General features: G+C 40.4%; 1 protein-coding gene across 1 annotated transcript in view; it reads left to right on the top strand.

Moving 5' to 3' along the window:
- The window catches only part of LOC109925683 (cyclin-dependent kinase 17), a 168786-nt gene that overhangs the window by 71432 nt on the left and 76883 nt on the right, over window positions 1-20471 (top strand). The window contains exon 6 of the mRNA XM_048610554.1: window positions 4440-4565. Coding sequence (XP_048466511.1) covers window positions 4440-4565 — 126 coding nt within the window. The remainder of the gene's footprint in view (window positions 1-4439; window positions 4566-20471) is intronic.

The raw sequence follows: 20471 nt of genomic DNA on the forward strand, positions 1-20471 counted from the left end.
TGCTTGGCCTGCTGTGTTCATCCAGCTCTACACCTTGCTATCTCAACACTGTTTCTTACTTAGTTTAACACTTGCCCACTGCAATAGGGGATTGCCAGTATACCTTCATTTATTTGTAATAGTAACCCACATGCATTCTTGAAAATGTTTGAAACAAAGTTCTCAAATAATAAATAATAGTCCTTCAACACAGTCTTCGATTCACAAAATACCTAATCACATTAGTCAGAAAAAATGGATAAACACTGCAAACACAGAAATACAGACATACCAATCAAATGATGCATTGCACATCTGAGGATCTGTGGTTGCCACACAATTAGTAATGCATCTCTCTCGTGCACACAGAATGTTTATATAAGTAATAATTCCCGAATCCTTTTCCTTCCTCATTGTCATATTACACACTGGATGTTTTGCTACAGAAAATACTCTCATACACCTATACCTTGCTGAAACAGCAGAATAAATCCTACTCTTCACAATTCCTTGTACTTCAAGGTCCGAGTGAAATATTTAGATCAATCCTGAGACTGTTGATGGAGGACCTGGGCCCCCCCCAACATGGAGGAAATATCGTTAATTTCAAAATTAAATAAGCCATTTTATAACTTCTACATTTATTTTTCATATCTGTATAATGTTTCGTATTACATTAGTTCCAGTTTTAGTACTGGATTGTAGAACAAAAATGATGGCTTAAATATGTGTAAAGAAATTTAGCATAATTGGTTCCTTTAACAATTCGAGATGGTAGTAAACATGAATGTATTTGTTCAATTGTCTGCAAGTTAATTATGCGCATATTTGAATCGATTTCTTTAGCTGTAGAGGTGCACGTGCTAACTGTTCAGGAGGAGTCTTTACTGCCCTCATGTGGTTAATTTTAACTTAAACTGTAGGCTTGTGATATTTGTTTTTCTCCTTCCACGAAAGAGATGATGCCGGAAATGGAGTTAGTTATAAGAACAACATAGCTAGGGCCCACCTGAATTCATCCATCCATCAGCTTCTCTCTCCCCCCATTTATAGCATCCTATGACATTTTTACATGAGTCCAGGGTCCCTAATTTCTACAACACTATCTGATACTTAGCAGTAACCTGCCACTGAAATTAAATTTAGCTTCCACCAGGACCATTTGACATTTGACCTCAGTACACTTTTGGAGCAAAATTTGATAAAAGAGCTGAACACTGGAGATGAGGTGAGAACGACTGCCTTGACATCAAGGCTACAATTGGCTCAGTACATGGCATCAAAGTGCTTCAGTAAAATTGAAAGTCAGTGAGATTTGGGAAAATCTCTCCTGTAGTTAGTCATGTGTGGTTTTGACTGCCAATCATTTCAACCCCAGGACATCACTGCAGGATTTCCTTAGGACTGTGTTCAAGGCCCGAACATTTTCACCTGCTTCATCATCGCAAAATGACACGAGGGGCAACTTTTTTTACACACAGGGTGGTTCATATGTGGAATGAACTTGGAGTCATACAACACAGAAACAGACCTTTTGGTCCAACTCATCCATGCTGACCAGATATCCAATATAAATCTAGTCTTGTTTGCTAGTATTTGGCCCATATTCCCCTAAACTCTTCCCATTCATATACCTGTCCAGATGCCTTTTAAATGTTGTAATCATACCAGCCTCCACCACTTTCTCTGGCTGCTCAGTCCATACATGCACCACCCTTTGCGTGAAAAAGTTGCCCCTTAGGTCCCTTTTATATCTTTCCTTTCTCACCTTAAACCTATGCCCTCTAGTTTTGGACTTTCCCACCCCGGGAAAAAGACCTTGCTTATTTACCCTATCCGTGCCCCTCATGATTTTATAAACCTCTATAAGGTCACCGCTTCACCTCTGATGCTCCAGGGAAATAGCCTCTCCCCATAGCTCAAACCGTCCAACCCTGGCAACATTCCCGGAAACTTTTCTGAACCCTCTAGTTTCACAACATCGTTCCCTATAGGAGAGAGACCAGAATTGCACACAGTATTCCAAATGTGGCCAAACTAATGTCCTGTACAGCTGCAACATGACCTCCCAACTCCTATACTTAATGCACTAACAAATAAAGGTAAGCATACCGAGCACCACCTTCACTATCCCACTTCCAAGGAACTATGAAACTCCACTCCAAGGTCTCTTTGTCCTTGGTATCTTCCTCCTCCTCAATTCCAGTGTCCAGCCCGCCACCTTGTAGTGACGCCAAAATAAGTGGTGTAAAACCATCTGGACCTCTAACATTGACGTCCATGCTTTCAGCATCCTGCTCCACTTGAGGTGGGGTTAAGGCCAGGGACGGCGTTAAACGGATATCTGCCACCACCAGATGCTGCTGTGTCCACGGTCGACGGACAACCTGGTCTTCATTCTCCGGGAGTAGGGCTTGATCTTCAGTCTTTGGTTTCTTCGCTTCGGGCCCTCCAACCTCCATCCATTGCTCATTCTGGTTGTCATCAATCATGCTGTCATCAGGCACTGGCTTTGACAGATTTTTCATCCCCACTGCATCCTGCCCCACAGCAACAGTGCCCAGGACCTTAGCATTAAGTCTATAAGTCATGTCCTGATTTGCCTTACCAAAATGCAACATCTCGTATTTATCTAAATTAAACTCCATCTGCCACTTCTTGACCCATTGGCCCATCTGATCAAGATCCTTTTGTATTCTGAATTAACCACCTTTGCCGTCCACTACACTTCCAACTTTTAGTGTCATCTGCAAACTTACTACCCATACATCCTATGTTCACATCCAAATCATTGTATAAATGACAAAAGCTAGTGGACCCAGCACCGATCCTTGTGGTGCACTGCTGGTCACAGGCCTCTAGACTGAAAAGCAGCCCTCCACCACCACCTTCTGTCTTCTACCTTTGAGCCACTTCTCTATCCAAATAGCTAATTCTCCTTGTGTTCCGTGTGATCTAGCCTTGCTAGACAGTCCACCATAAGGAACCTTGTTGAATGCCTTACTGAAATCCATATAGATCACATCCACCACTCTGCCCTCATCAGTCCTCTTCCAGAAGATGTGGTGGATGTGGATACAGTTGCAATGTTTAAAAGACATTTGGATAAGTATATGAATAAGAAATGTTTGGAGGGATGTAGGCCAAGCGCAGGCATGTGGAACTAGTTTAGTTTGGGTTTATGATCGGCATGGACTGGTTGGATGAAGGGTCTGTTTCCATGTTGTATGAGTCTGACTCTAAAAGCTTAACTGGGCCAGTGACATAAATACTGTCACCCAAAAACAAACAAGTCAGAGGCTAAGATTTCTGCAGTGAATAATTCCTCTCTCAAAGCCTGTCTAGCACCTACAAGCCTTAAGTCAGGCGCACAGTGGAATACTCCCTGCTTTCCTAGATGAGTCCAGCTCCAACATGACACAAGAAGTTTGATATCATCCAGGATATTGCTGCACTTGATTGGCACTCCCTCCACCACCCAAAGTATTAATCATGCTAACATCGAGGCATCAGTGCATTATCATGTGCAAAATGCACAACAACAACCCTCCAGGTAATAACTTTCAAATCTGTGATCTGTACCACATAAAAGAAAGTGTATAGGAGGCAAATGGGAACACCACCACCTGCAAGTTCCCAGACAAGCCCCACACAATCCTAACTTTGAACTATATTGCCTTTCAAAATATATTGTCACTGAACCAAATTCATGGAACTCAATTCCAAACAGTGCCGAGTGTAACTACGCCGCAAATACTGCAGTGGTTCAAGAATGTGGCTCACCACCAACTTTCTAAGGACAATTAAGAATGAACTGAAAATGTTAATCTTGGCAGTGATGTTCATATTTTAAGAATGAATAACTGGGCAGCCTATGGCAAGTAACTTTCATCCAGATTCTCCAAAATATGTGCACCATTTATAAAGCAAAAGTCAAGAACTTGATGGAGAAATCTTCACTTCTGTTCCAGCAACTGTCGAAACTCGGCTCCATCCAGGACAAACAAACTCTTTTGATGGGTGTCTTTTGATTTCCATTGCCAGTGCACAGGATGACACCATACAACATGTATAAGATGCACTGTGGTAATTCACCAACCTTTGATAGCACTTTCCAAACTCATGACCATCAGGCACATGAAAATATCACAACCTACAAATCTCACTCCCAATTCACACACATTCCTGCCTTAAAATTATATCACTGGTCATTTTAACTTTGTCAAACTCCTGGAAAAGCTGACCAATCATTAACTGCTGAAGTTTATAGGTGATTTCACCAAAGGGTCAGCATGTAGCTGAGAAAGAGAAAGGGCTGAAAATAGATCCTTTGGGTCTGTAGGGTGGATAGATAGAAAAATAATTGCTAAGCTGTTTAGGTATGATGGGGTTGTGACTCTGAATTTGGATGGCTTGCTGGAAGTTTAGACCAATGATTTGTTTTCTTTTCCTACTTTCAGGATGTCAATAAAAGGTTGTCACTGCCTGCAGATATTAGATTACCTGATGGATATTTGGAAAAACTGCAGATGAGCAGTCCACCTTTTGATCAGCCTATGAGTAGAAGATCCCGCAGAGCTTCTCTAGTGAGTTTTGGTTGACAGTTATTGTATTTTCAGCATTCTAATATGAAATTTTTTCATTTTGACCTCTTGTTTGAATCCTGGATTATATCTATCTTCCAGTGATTCTAGAAAAATTTATTGTAAAATTGCTCAATTTGTTTATTCCTGTATATACACACAGTTTGTTATTTGCAATAATCATATGTCCTTTCATAATCCCTCAAAATCTGTTGAACAAAAGCTTCCAACTTTTCACTTGATTTATTGAAAGAGTAGACCGGAAAATACAAACACAGTCATAGTTTGATACCTCTCTTTGTGCTGGACAGTTGATTCTTAGGTACAGTGGTAATTAGTGATTGAGAATAGCCCCTTCTACCTCTGTTGTAAGAAAAGGAAAACAGCCACATTCTTGGCTGCAAACATTTGTCTGGTTACCCCCTTCATTTATGTAAATATTCCATGTGTAGAAACATGATTTGCAATAAATCTACAAACAACAGAAATGATTTGTAGTTCCAAAATAGGGTTGATTTTCCTTTTCTATTACAAACAGAAAAAAATGCCAGAGCTCCATTATGCTGGGGCTTTAGCCTTCATACATATGACTGGGTGCGGTGGTGACTAAGTACACGGATGCATGAAGGCCTGTCCTGAGCAAGGGGAGAACGTGAATTGAATTGAGAGAAGTAATGATGATAAACTTTGTGTGTAATTTTTCAGCTCTGTCAAGAAGTGTGAATGTGGCGATTAAAGAATTCTCATAGAAATGAATATGGAGTTTCTGGGTTGTGCTTTGAGATGAAAGGATCTTTAAAGGCACAGCTAGCAACCTTGATTTTGGAGCATTAACTAGGGTTTGATCACAATTCTATTAGTTCCAAAATGGTACAGTAAAGGATAAGCCTTCCATAAAAGTTTTATTTGGAGGAAGGCAAATTTTCGAGCTATGAGACGTAACTTTCAAACATTGATTGGAGTACTATTCGCAGGTAAAAGTACATCTGACAAGTGGGAGGCATTCAAGAATGTGGTGATGATGATAGTTCAGAGGCATTTTGTTCCTGATAGAGTGAAGGGTAAGGCTGGTAAGATTAAGGAACTATGGATGAATAAAAATACTGAGGTTCTAGTCAAGAATAAAGAGGATTTTTTTAAGGTATATACAACTGGGTTCAATTGAATCTTCTTAAGAGAAAAATCAGGAATGTACACAAGGGATATGAGATAGCATTGGCAAATAAGGTTAAGGATATTCCAAACAGATTCTACAAATACATTAAGAGCAAGAGGGTAACTAGAGAGAGGGTAGGGCTTCTTACAGATCAAGGAGGTCGTCTTTGTTTTGAACCCCAGGAGATGGGAGAGATACTAAATGAATATTTCACATCAGATTTTGCTGTGGAGAAAGAATTGGAGTCTAGAGAATGCAGAGAAATAAACTTTGTTTTAGAAACAGGTCATATTACAGAAGAGGATGTTCAGGAGGTCTTTGAGAATATAAAGGTGAATAAATCTCCCAAGACCTGATCTAATGTATCCCAAAATGTTGTGGGAAGTAAGGGAGGAAATTACGAGACCCTTGCAGAAATATTTGCATCATCCATAATTATGGGTGAGGTGCCTGATGACTGGAGGGTGGTTAATATTGTACCTTTTGTTTAAGAAACATAGTAAGGAGACACCGGGGAACCATAGACCTGTGAGTGTGATTTCAATTGTGGGTAAATTGTTGGAGGTGATTATAAAAGATAGGATTTATGAGCATTTAGAGAGGCAAAAATTGATTAGGGATAGTCAGCATGGTTTTGTCAGAGAAAAGTAGTGTCTCACAAACTTGATTGAGTTTTGTGAGGAAATTATCAAAAAGATTGATGGCAGAACAGTAGACATTGTTTATTTGGATTTTAGTAAAGCCTTTGACAAGGTTCTGCATGGTAGACTAATTAATAAAGTTACATCACATGGGCTTCACGGTGAGCTTGCCAATTGAATACATAATTGGGTAATGGCAGGATTCAGAGAGTAATGGTGGAGGATTGCTATTCAGACCGGAGGCCTATGACCATGGGTGTTCCACAGGGATCGGTTCTGGGCCCTCTTTTGTTTGTCATTATATAAATGATTTGGATCAGAATATAGAAGGCATGATTTAGTATGTTTGCGGATGACACCAAACTTGGTGACATAGTAGACAGTGAAGAAGGTTTTCTAAGATTACAAAGGGATCTTGATCAAATTGGTCGATGGGCTGAAAAATGGAAGATGGAGTTCAATCTGGATACATGTGAGATATTGCATTTTGGTGCGTCAGACAAGGGTAGGGCTTATGCATTAATGGTAGGGCCTTGAGTAGTGTTGTAGAACAGAGGGACCTAGGGGTGAAGGTATATAATTCTTTAAAGTCTGCATCACACATAGACAGGGTGGTTAAAAAGGTGCTTGGCACACTTGCCTTCATTGTGCAGTCCTTGAGTATAGGAGTTGGGTCATAATGTTGAAGTTGTACAGGATATTGGTGAGGCCTCTTCTGGAATATTGTGTCCAGTTCTGGTTGCCCAGTTATAGGAAGGATATTATCAAGCTGGAGAGGGTATGGAAGGTTTGAATTATTTAAGAAAGGCTGGATAGCCTGGGACTTTTTTCACTGGAGTGTAGGAGTTTGAGAGGTGACCTGAAAGAAGTTTATAAAATAATGAGAGGTATAGATAGGGTTGATGGTAGTTGTCTTTTCCCTAAGATGGGGAATTTCAAGACTAGGGGACACATTTTTAAGGTGAGAGGAGAGAAATTTTAAAAAGACATAAGACAAATTTTTTAGTGTGATTCATGTGTGGAATAAACTGCCTGAGGAAGTGGTGGATGCGGATATAATTACATTTAAAAGACATTTGGATGGATACATGAATAGGAAAGATTTGAAGGGATATGGACCAGGAGCAGGCAGGTGGGAGTAGTTTAGTTTGAGATTATGTTCGGCATGGACTGGTTGGACCAAAGGGCCTGTTTCCGTGCTATATGACTCTGACTGTATTGTGTTATTAATCTTTAGAGTCATTTAACACCCTGTCATTGGCAGCAGTTTGCTTCCTTGCAGAAGTAGCAGTTGTTAGGCAGAAATTCCATTTCATTTTTAGACTACTGCAAAAAAAACTTTGCAGTTGCTGTTTTGTTAATGAGCATGACATCCAAGGCAGCGATCCTGTCAAATGCTCACTGACAGCATTTAAATGAACTGAAACCAGAAATGCTGCTGGATTCTGGTGCATGCAAAATGTGTATCACAGAATAGCCACTGCATTGGAAAAGTTTGAGGAACAGGATCAATCCCTATATCTCTTGCTTGTCCCTCTGACATTTCATGCTGAAAGTTTATCCAATCAGAAAATTGCAACAATGTTAAGGAACACACCTGTTTTATCCATATGGCAAAATACATCATGTTTTGAGGTTGGTTGGCTCGCTGAGCTGGTTTGTTGTTTTGCAGCCGTTTCGTTGCCATGCTTGGTAACATCCTCAGTGCAGCCTCCGATGAAGCGTCGGTGTGTTTTCCCGCCTGGTTTTTAAACTCTGGGGTCCGTTGAGATGGATTCCCTCACTTCTGGTTTTCCTTTGGCAATAACTGGTTCTCCATGGGTCCCTTAAAAGGTCCATATGTAACCAGTTTAATGCATAGGAACTTGAAGTCCCCTGCCCATTGGCAGCCAGGCTGATGTTGAATCTTCCTTTTATTTGGCATCCATTTCTATCATTTCTGCTGCTGTTCAAATTTCTACTTGCAAAATCATAATTTGAAAATTCGAAATAAAAGCAAAGTTCTGGAAACAGATGTCGGCATAAACGTAACAAACAGATGAATGAGAAGCAGCAGTTCCATTTAGTCTCCATGTGTATGAGAGGAAACAGGAGTAGACTACCAGCCCATCGTGCCTGTCTACCAATAATTATGATTATGGCTGATCTTTGGCTTCAACTCCACTTTCCCATCCACTTTCTAAATCTATTTTTCCTGCAAGATCAAGATTCTGTCTATCTCAGTCTGAAATATGTTTGATGTCGAAGCACCCACACTCTTGGGGGTAAAATATTACAAAACGTTTCTCCTCATCTCCTAATTATCTACACCTTATCTTGAGTCTGTGCTTTATGTTCTAGATTCCCCCACCAAGGGCAACAACTGTCAGCTGTTTATGATCAATAGTAAGGATTTAAATGAAATGACAGAGTTTTTGATGATCAACCCCTTTCAGAATTGTGTATTGTTCAGTGAGATTGCCTCTCGTTCTTTTAAATTTCAGAGAGTGTAGGCCCAGTTTACTTGGCATGTCAACATAGTGCGGTCAGCCAGGTAAACCTCACAGAATATGAGTTCCCTGATTATGGCTGTTAACCTGGTCCAATCAGGGATCCCTAGCAGACAGATATAAACATGTGTCAGAGGTTCTGTTCTCACCGAGATCTGGTTCTGAGAAAGTCAGACTCGCATCAAGTACAATGCATGTGTACATAAAGGATGACTTGGTGATGGGCTACCGGCCTCTGAAAAGTTATTTCAGTGGCGATGAGAGAAAAAATACCCTCTTCAAGAAATTTGCATCACAACAGTTGTCTTTGAGTTGTGGTAAGCATTTCTGGCATTATGCCGTTATTTGGGAATCTTGACTCATTCAGTCCTGCAGGTGAAGACTGGGCAGTTTGCGGAAGGAATACGTTATTTTTCCGGGCAAATGACATTGGGGCAGATGAAAAGCAGCAAGCAATTCTCCTGTCAGCATATGGACCCACAGCTTTTTCAGTTATTAGGAGCCTTACTTTCCCAGAGACACCAGATACAAAAACCTTTCAAGAGTTGACGTATTTAGCTAGGGAATATTATGACCCCAAGCTGCCTGTAATTCTGAGATGCTATCGGTTTTACTCAACAGTTCGAGAACTAGAGGAGTCCGTACCAGGATTTTTGACGAGGTTAAGATAACTGGCAGAGTCTTGTGACCTTAGTTTAACCCTTAATGAGATGCTGAGAGACCATTTAGTATGTGGGATTAATGATGTAACCATGCAAAAATGCCTACTAGCTGAAGCCCACTGGATTTCAAAAAGGCATTACAGTAAGTTTTATAATTAGGAAATGCAGCAAGTGGAGCATATGAGTTACAGGGTATGCCGATGGAAGTGGACACCCTCACCAGGCTGACTGAGCTTGGGGGACACCACTTGAATGAAGGCAGTTGCGGATCCTCACTTAGGAAATATCCTGGACAGAGGGACTATAGGTCAGCCTGCAGCAAAATGCCAAAACGAGGCCAAGCTTCGGTCAAATGGTTAAAATGTTCTTCAGGATCTGGGCTGGCAAGCCATTGTAGTTACCGCTTGTATGTGGACTCAAAGCAGCAAATGAGTCCCACCAGACTTAAACTGAGGAAGAGAACTCGTAGGCAGATATCCAAGAGAGTGCACACTATGGGAATTCCACCTACGTGTGGTTTGGAACAGTTAAATTGCTTAGCAACATCTGAATCAGAACCAATCAAAATAAATGTCTGGCTGAATGGTCACCCAGTTTTAATGCAGGTTATTACCAGCGCAGCTGTATCAGTGATTGCAGAACAAGTCTTTAACAAAATTCGCTCTGGACTCCAACATTTAAGTTAACGCAAGACCTTGGCTAGACTGAGAACCTTTACTGGGAAACCTTTACAGATTAAGGACACAACTTTGATTCTAGTCTCATATGAGAAGCAGTTGGTTCAGTTACCACTAATTGTGGTAAAAGGCTTGGGCCTGAGTCTGATGGGGTGAAATTGGGTGAGAAAGATTCATCTTGATTGGCTGAACATTTTTCAGTTAGAAAATGGCTGCTTGAGTGAAGTCCTAATTAAATACATGGAAGATTTTCAGGAAGGTTTAGGGATTATCAAAGGAGCCAAAGCCACCTTGCATGTTAACCAGGAAGTTTCCATGACTCTGCAAGGTTCGCCCAGTGCCATTTGTCATATGTGCAAAAGTAGAGGGAGAAATTAGGAGGCTAGAAGACAAAGGAATCATCAAACCGGTCCAGTTTGCAGAGTGGGCAGCACCGGCTGTAGCAATTATGAAGTGCAACAGGTTGGTTCACCTTTCTGGGGATTTTAAACAAATGATAAACTGCTTCTCGCAGCAGGATAAATACTTAACCCTTTCCACAGAGGACTTGTACGCACAGCTGGCGGGGGGCATAAGCCATGCATACCTGCAGTTGTGGTTAGATGAGGATTCCCAGATGTATGCTACAGTTAATACCCATAAGGATTTGGACCAATATACGAGACTGCCATTTGGGGTATCATCAACCTCAGCCATTTTTCCACAGACAATAGAAAAGCTGCGAGCATCTTTTGCAATACACAGGCTTATGGAAGTGTTGGTTACATCATTTACCATCAGGGAATTTGAGTATTTCCTAATGTTGAATGGCATTCGGCAGAAAAAAACAGCTCCATATCATCTGTTGTCCAATAGTCTGGCGGAAAGACCAGTCCAAACTTTGAAGGTAGGCTTAAAGAAACAGCCTGCAGTTTCACCTGATACCAAACTGTCCCAGTTCCTATTTGATTATCGGACCACCCTTCAAACTACAGGGACAGCTCCATCAGAGTTGCGAATCGGGTGAAGACTTAGCGGCAGGTTAAATCTGATCTCCCCGGACCTGGCAGGGGAGGTGAAACAGCATCAGAAACGCCAGTGTCGGACACAAGACTCCTCTAAGCGAGAGAGAGTTTGCTTAAGGGGATGAAAGCACAGAAATGGCCCTGCATTGGTAAAGGCATGGCCGAAGTGAGGTCATGCCTCGTGATGTACAAAGTTCAGGTAGGTGAGATGGTCCTGAATAAGCATGTGGACCCCATAAAAGTTGCAAACCCGCAAATTGGGCAGGAGCATAACATACCCGGCCCTTCAGACCTGCTGGAAAGGCTGACAGAACCTGTGGGTTCTCCAACTCCGTCTAGGGTCGAGGAAACCTTGGAGATGGATACAGCAGATGTCACAGCCTCAACACCTTTATCACGTGAAGAAGAGTTTCTTCTGAGCCATTCCAGGGTGCAATAGCTGGTCTCTGGTCCAGTACACGCTACCCATATCAAAGGCTGAGTTGGACGAACTGGACATGGTACAAGAACACCCTAGGACAGGCCTACCCCCGAACTTACAGAGGGAGGGATGTAGTGATTGTTATCAGATCAGTCAGGTGGACCTCGTAGAGTATGATTTCCTAATTGGACCAGGTTAACAGCCCCAATCAGGGAAGCCTAGCTGACAGATATAACCTGGAGTGTCAGAAGTTCTGTTCACTCTGACAGTTGACTCTGAGGAAGCTGGACCAGTGTAAATAAATGGTGACAGGATACCGGCCTCTCTGGGGTTATTTCACATAGGACATCACCCCACCGCCCCATCCCAAGGACAAATCCAGTGAAGTTTTGCTATACTGCCTCCAATGCAAGTCTATCCTTCCTTAAATATGGAGAGCAAAACTGCGCACAGAATTGTCCTATATGTAGTCTCACCAAAACTCATAATTGTAGCAAGAATTCTTTAATCTTGTACACAAACTATTTGCAATAAAGGCCAATTTACAGTTTGTATCCTAAATTATTTGCTGTGCCAGCACGTCCCCTTTGAGCTGTATAAGTATATCCAAGTCTTTCTGAACATCAACATTTATGAGTTTCATACCTTTATCTAAAAGAATTCTGTTTTTGTTTTGTTTCTTACAATTGAAATGAATGTCGTCACACTTAGCCACATTGCGCTCTATGTGCCATCTCTAATGTCCGCAACCCAATTCCCTCGGCATTTTGTGTCTTGTATTTTCAACAAACTCATCTGTCTCTTCGTCTAAGTATTAATATACATTGCAAATAGCTGAGGCCCAGCACTGATACTTGTGGAACTCCAACAGTTACAACCTACGATTTGAAAATGGCACATGTATTCCTCCTCTGTGCTCCCTGCCTGTTAATCAATCCACTTTCTTTGCCAGTGCAGTACTCAAATTCATGAGCCCTTAACTTGTATATTAGCTTTATTTTTTCTTGTTAAATGCCTTTTGGAATTCCAAGTGTGCTACATGTACTGGTTTTTCTTATCCACCCTATTTGTTACATCTTATTTTTAAAAAAAATCCAAAAGATTTGTTAAACTCAATTCCCTTTCATAGAACCATTGTTGCCTTTGTACGATCTTGCTTAAAGATTTTTGTATGTGTATTGTTAGGACTTCATTAATAATAGATTCCAGCACTTACCTGGGAATTGATATCACACCTTTCCTCATTTCTTGAATCACAGTGTCTTGTATAATAATTTTCAATTGGTTGTAATTATTCTACAATTTAAAGAAATTTGGAAAATGTTAAGCGGCTCTTCACTATTTCTGTAGTTGTTTTCTTTTGAGCACTAGGATGTCAGCCTGCGAGCCCTGGGACGTTGTCAGAGTTTAGCCTCTTAAGCTTCTCTCATACTTTTCTCTCTGCTGGTGTTAATTACCTCAATTTCCATATTATCCCTGAGATTGCTGTTCCCTTCTGGTATATAACTCAAGCCTTCTCCTGTGAAGACTAAACAGATATTTTGTAACTATATGTCTGCCATTTCTTCATTCCCCATGAAACCTTATCTGTCCCTGTTTCTAAGATGCCAATATCTACTTTAACTATAAGGCCATAAGATGTAGGACATTCAGTTTATTATGTTTGCTCCCCATTTAATGAGATCATAGCTAATTTGATAATCCTCAACTCCACTTTCCTGCTTTTTCCCCGTAACCTTGATTCCCTTACTGATTAAAAATCTGTCTTATTTTGGCCCTGAACATACCTAATACCCAACCTCAACAGCCCCCTGCAGTAAAGAATTCCAATAATTCACAATCTACAAAGGAGAGATTTTTCCTTATCTCTGTCTTAAATTTGCAACCCTTTATTCTGAGATTATGCTCTGCTCCTAGACTCTACCACAAGGGAAAACAACATTTCCACATCTACCCTATCAGATCTCCAAAGAATCTTGCATGTTCCAATAAGGTTGGCTCTCATTCTTCTATATTCCAATGAGTACAGGTGCAATCTACTGAACGTCTCCTCAAATGGCATTCCTTTTACCAGCTTGGTGAACTTTCTCTGGATTTCCTCCAATGTCAGTATGCCTTTACTGCGATAAGGGCCCAAAACTGTTCACAGTTTTGCAGCTGTGGTCTGATTAGGGCCTTGTATAGTTTGGAAAAACATCCCTACTTTAATACTCCATTCCTTTTGAAATCCAGGCCAATAGTCCATTTGTCTTCCCTCTTCCCTGCTGAACTTGCGTGATTCCTGGATTCCCTTTGTTCTGTAGCTTTCTGCAGTCTTTCTCCATTTAAATAATATTCAATTCCTCTGTTCTTCCTGCATATATTCCATCTACTTAACCTGTCTGTATCCCTTTGCAGATTCTTTGTCATCCTCACTACTTGCTTTCCCACCTATTTTTGTATCATCCTCAAACTTGACGTTTGTACATTCACTTGCCTCATCCAAGTCATAAATATATGTAGTAAATAATTGTGGCCCCTGCACTGATCACTGTAGTACACCATAAGGTTGGCATCCTAAAGATGCCCTCCCTATCCCAATTCTGTCTTCTATTAGTTAACCAATCCTCTAACTACCTCTAACACCATGGGCTCTAATCTTACGGAGCCTAATGTGTGGCACCTTACCAAAACACTTTTGAAAATCCATAAAAATACCATCTACTTCCCCTTTTTCTGTCTGGCTTGTTACCTTCTCAAAGAATTCTAGTAAATTTGTCAATGATGATTTGTCTTCATGAAGCCATTGCTGACTCTGTCTGATCGTATTATGTATTTCTAAATATTCTGTTAATAATCCTTTGTAAAAGATACTAACATTTTCCCAGTAACAAATGATAAGCTAACTATCTACACTTTTTAAAAGGCATGGCAATTTTTTTTATTCTTTCATGCAATGTGGCTGATGCTGGCTGGGCAAGCATGTGTTGCCTATTCTTAATTGCCCCTTGATGTAAGTGGCTTGTTAAGGCCAAATTAGAGGATGGTTAAGCGTTAACCGCATTGCTCTGAGTCTGGAGTCGCATGTAGAATGGGTTTTTACAACAATTAGTAATGGTTACATGATTGATATTTGGCTAGATTTCAATTCAAGATTTTTACTGAGTTCAGATTTCACTATCTGCAGTTACCATTATGCCATGTCCAGGCTTGGTCTTTTATTTATCCTTTCTTGGGATACGGGTGTTACTGGCAGGCATTTGTTCTGCATCTCGAATTGTCCTTGAACTGAGTGGCTTGCTAGGCCATTTCAGAGGGAATTTAATAGTCAACCACATTAGAGTGGTAGTGTCGTATAGCATTGAAACAGGTCGTTCAGCCCACCTTGTCTGTGCCAACCTATAAACACCAAACTATACTATCCCATTTACCTGCACTTAGTCTATAGCATACTATTCCCAGGTATTTCAAATACTCATCCAGATTCTTAAAGGTTGTGAGAATACCTTCCTCCATCACCCTCTCAGGCAGTACATTTCCTATTTCCACCACCCTTTGGGTGAAAAGATTTTTTTTTCAGGTCTCTTCTAAATCACTCACTGCTCACTTTTAACCTATGCTTTCTGATCTCAGCCACAAGGAAAAGATTCTCATGATCTACTCTATTCATGCCTTTTATAATTTTGTATACTTCAATCAGAACCTCTACAGTCTCCTGTGCTTCAGAGGAAAGATCCATCCAGTCTATCAAGTTTCTCCTCATTACTGAGACCTTCCATCCCAGGCAACATCCTGAAGAATCTCCTTTACACCCCTTCCACTGTAGTCACATCCTTCTGATTGTGTGACGACCAGAGCTGCACACAGTATTCCATCTGTGGCCTAACCAGTGCTCTATAAAGTTGCAACAGGACTTTCCTGCTCCTATATTCTACACCCTGGCTAATGAAGGCAAGCATCCTCTATGCCATCTTCACCACCTTATCTACCTGTACTAACACCTTCAGGTTCTGTGGACTGGAACATCCAAGGCCCCTTTGTTCCTCAGAACTCCCTAGGGACCCACCACTCATCTAAATCCTTCCTTTTTTAGATCTTCCAAAGTGCATCATCTCACACTATCAGGATTAAATTCCACGTGCTATTGCTCTGCCAATTTACCAACTGATCAATATCAGACTGTAGCCTGAGACGATCCTCCTCAGTAACTATAACATCACCAATTTTCATGTTATCTGAAAACTTACTCATTATACCTTCTACATTGACATTCAAGTTTTTAATGTATATAACAATCAGCAAGGGTCCCATCTCCAATCCCTGTGGTACACTGCCGGCCACAGGCTTCCAATCAAAAAACAACTCTCCATCATAATCCTTTGCCTCCTATTTACAAGCCAATTTTGGATCCAGTTTGCAAACTTGCCTTGGATCCTATGCGCTCCTTCCTTTGAACCACCCTTCCATGTGGGACGTTGTTAAAAGCCTTACTGAAGTCTATGTAAACAACATCAACTGCAATATCCCCATTAATATATTTAGTCACCTTTTCAAAAAATTCAATTAAATTAGTCAGACAGGAACTCCCTTCAACACATCTGTGCTAACTATCCCTGATCAATCCCTGCCTTTCCAAGTGTTGGTTAATCCTGTTCCGAAGAATTTTTTTCCAACAATTTCCCCACCACTGATATCAGAATAACTGGTCTGTTGTTATCTGGTCTATCCCTGCTGTCCTTCCTGAACAAAGGAACCACATTAGCCATCCTCCTTTGCTGTAGGTACTGGAATCAAATATACACAAGGCGTAGTTATGGTTACAGATTTCCTTCACTGAAGGACATTTCATAAATGGTTTCTAGGTTTTTTTTAACGACAGTCGGTCGTTTCATTGGAACCTTGAGTGAGACTAGTTTTATATTCCAGATTTATCAATTGAATTTAAGTTTTTTATCTGCTGCAGTAGTGGAATTTGAACGAATGTCTCCACAGCAATGGCCTTAGTCTTGGTCTCTTGATTATTATTCCAATGATATTACTATGATGCCACCAGCTGTAAAAAGTGGCAAGTAACAAAATATTTATTTCTCAACCTTGGTTACCTTGTAATCATTTTTCTCTATTGACAGTTGGATCTAAACCATTTATCCCTACTTATCTGCACATTCAGATAGAGCCTTTGACTGCTTTTTGGCTACCATTTTCTGCATGAATTTATTCAGTAATGAACTATTACTACTGAATTCCCGGTCTCTTCCTATCCAACCCTGCTTGTCTTTAACCCACATCAGTACTCTGTTTTATTGCTTCAACATTTTTCTTTAGATTTCAGTTTCTCCCTTCACCCGACCTCTTATACTGCTCCATCACTACATGCTGGATCCCCATACCTGCTTGACTGGTGATCATACCGTCCTGTTGTGGCCCATGACCAACTGTAAAATTCTCTTTAGACTAAGGGTTGTAACTGCCTCCTGGAACAAATTGTCCATATAACTCCCCTCTTGACTTCAACTCGGAATCCAGTCAAGCTGCAGGCACTTACTGCAGATTTGGTTGTCTGTGACTTCAGTACATTTTAGATTCCTGCATGCTGCAGTCATGGCACTCCATAAACCCGCCCTGTCTGTGTAAACGTATTTACTCAGTTATTCAATTAACCAGTAATTTATTTAGCTGAAGTAATATCAGGTTACAGCTTAAAAATAAAAGAATGCTTATCATATGTAGGAGGTAAAATGAAAAACTCAAAAAGCTGTACCAGATTCTGCAGAAAATTTCCACTTGTGCCAAATTTCATTTCACATTAATTTCCTGAAGCATTTTGTTGTCAAAACACTATAGAAGCAAAATATTGACTACTTTTATAGAGAGCTAATAACTCTCACACCCAACCACTACATCAGCTTTTGCTACAGTAATTAACACTTATTCAGGTAGCCACTGTCAGTTGATTGACATTTAACTCCCTCGATGAAGTACTTTCTGTGAATATGGTATCTGAACTAATTTGCAATTTTAAAGTTTTAAGTCAGATTCTGACTAAATGTAAATGATAGTTTGAAAAATACTTACCACAGAGACTCCACTTAAACCAAGTTCTTGACTTAGCATTTGATTCACAAATCACTTTCTGCTTCTCCACTCTGCAGATAGATCTGCTCCTTTATTAAAGTTTTTACCAGCTCAGGGGATTCTGCTATAACACGATGGTTGCGTTCCGGTGCAACATCGCATCATAGAAAATAATGGGGCCTATGGGAAGAGTGGAGTTAGGGGCACAAAGGGCACATAACAATTATATTTTCCAAAATTCTTCCTCGCCTATGTAACTTTATTCTTGTGGCTGCAGTTATAATGACAGTTTATCAATTGATGCTTCAAAGAGGCAATACATTTATGAATCTGACCTTGTATTTGCAATGAAGTGACAGCTTTAAATAGAGTTCTGCCACTGTAAATCCCAGCAATGGTTAGCACTGCATGATAGTGCAAGCATGATCCAAAAGAGGTGAGTATTGCAAAGTTGTGAGAGATAGAACTCACAGGCAGTAACCCTCCATGAAACTCCCCCGAAATTGACACTCCTCCATGGACTTCTGGACAGATAACCGGATAAGTGAAGCAGAGGAATCTGACCTTTCTTTCCAATGTAGCCTATTGGCATTGAAGTTAATTGTAGGATTAAAATACATTGTAAACCTGAGTAACATTGTATTCAAAATTGTACTGGAAAAGAGCAGGTTGTAAAACAGACAACTTTTGGTATGAATGATTTAGATGACCAAATTCAAAAATTCTTACATATTAAATATGTAACAATCTGGGGAAAAATGCAACACACAAAGATGCAAGTTTTAACAGCACTCATTATTTTAAACTATACTTCAATTTTCACTTATACCATCAATTTAGCACTGGACTCCATTCTTCTTTTTAAATAAGCTGCATTTTTAAATAATCCTTATGCATTTAATGTGTTCAGCATACACTCTTCAAACTAAGACTTCATGTATTTTTCCTAATAAGACGGTTATTCTTTGTGTGATAGTGTATTTGAGGTTTACGACATACAATCCATACTCGATGGAATCACGTTATAGCCAACACAGGTTCACGTGTTACAAATAGCATTCCCCTATTTGTCAATTGCGTTATAGCCAATTTGAGTCGCTGGAACACGCGTTATAGGAGAACCTCCTGTTATTAATCCTAGAATATAGATGCAAACAACACTAACTTGTTTGAAATGGTTATAATAGTGATTGCACATTTTCAAAGGTTAAGTTGTTTTAACTCCCATTCAGACTTGATGCATTATGGGTTTCCTACAAAGTTAGCATTTTTTGAAAATGACCTCAACACAAGAATTGTTCAGAGCATATTTGTGGAGTTTTCACATTCATTTGTAGTTAATTTGAGTTAATTAGTCAAAACACTGTTTACTTGCATCACTGTACTGTTCAATTACATTGTTAAAAATGTTTTTGAAAAAACCATTTTTGCTTTGTGCATTGACCTAGTAAGTCTTCTATAGGCTGTTTTTGTGGATGGCAAGGGAATGTTCCAACTTCCTGTTGTGGTGTAAGTAATTGGCTACATTCACCCCGTCCTCAGTTTTCAGGATGAGATCCAGCTATTAATGTGTGTTGTTGAAGCGAACATCTCATGTCTCAACTGTTCTTCAAGTTATCATAAGTCTGTGATAAGTTTTTGGGGATTGATGGTAGGAAATTTTCAGTAAGTCATTTGAGTTTAATGCAATATTAGTGCCAGCAGAAATTTGGTCTCAACCAAAAGGTTATCCAGCAGAAAATGTCTCTGCCATTTTCTACTTAATTTCTCCATTTTTATTACTTTGAATGGACTAAACACTTCTAACACAACAAATATAATCTTCATTGGTTGGAAATAACCTAAATTTATTTTAAATTCAGGAACAAATTACTGCAGATGCTGGAATCTGTACTGAAAACAATAAATGTTGAAGATCACAGCAGGTCAGACAGCATGCATGGGCAAAGTCAGAAATCATACGACACCAGGTTATAGTCCAACAGGTTTATTTGAAAACGCAAGCAGTCAGAGCGTCACTACTTCTTAAGGTGTTAGTGAGAGAGGTAGTATCAGACACAGAATTTATTAGTAAAAGATCAAAGGGTCACGCCACTGATGAGGACGTAGTAAACAAACCTAAGATGTTGTTAAATCTTTAATCAGTTAGAAGGTTTTAATTGATTGCTATGTATATGAAAAGCCCTGAATTCCTTTGAAGTCACTGTCCTGAGAGAGCTGAAGGTTTTCTCAGTGTTAAGAAGAGGTGACATTTTAGGTCAGACAGTGCATGTCAGGTGTGAAGCCTTGTTTAGAATCTGTCTTGGTTTGGAGTCAGTCTGGTTTTATTTGTAAAGTTGGAATGTATAAAACGCCATATTGACAGGCTGTCTAGAAATTGTGTGCTTTTTGAACAAAATAGAATATATCTGCAAATACAAATTCACCCCATAGATTCAACTGTGTGTGGGTGAGGCAGAAACAGACAGAGTATGTGTATGTGGTGGGGGGGAGGGAAGAAAGGGAGTGTGTGTGTGTGTGTGTGTGTGTGTGTGTGTGTGTGTGCTGCGGGGGGAGGGAAGAGAGGATGTGTGCGCTGCGGGGGGAGGGAAGAGAGGGAGTGTGTGTGTGCTGCGGGGGGGAGGGAAGAGAGGGAGTGTGTGTGTGTTGCGGGGGGAGGGAAGAGAGGGAGTGTGTGTGTGTGTTTGCGGGGGGAGGGAAGAGAGGATATGTGTGTGTGTGTTTGCGGGGGGAGGGAAGAGAGGATATGTGTGTGTGTGTTGGGGGGTAGGGAAGAGAGGGAGAGTGTGTGTATGTGTTGGGGGG

This window comes from Rhincodon typus, chromosome 22 (genome assembly GCF_021869965.1).
Source record: "Rhincodon typus isolate 14 chromosome 22, sRhiTyp1.1, whole genome shotgun sequence".
NCBI lineage: Eukaryota > Metazoa > Chordata > Chondrichthyes > Orectolobiformes > Rhincodontidae > Rhincodon > Rhincodon typus.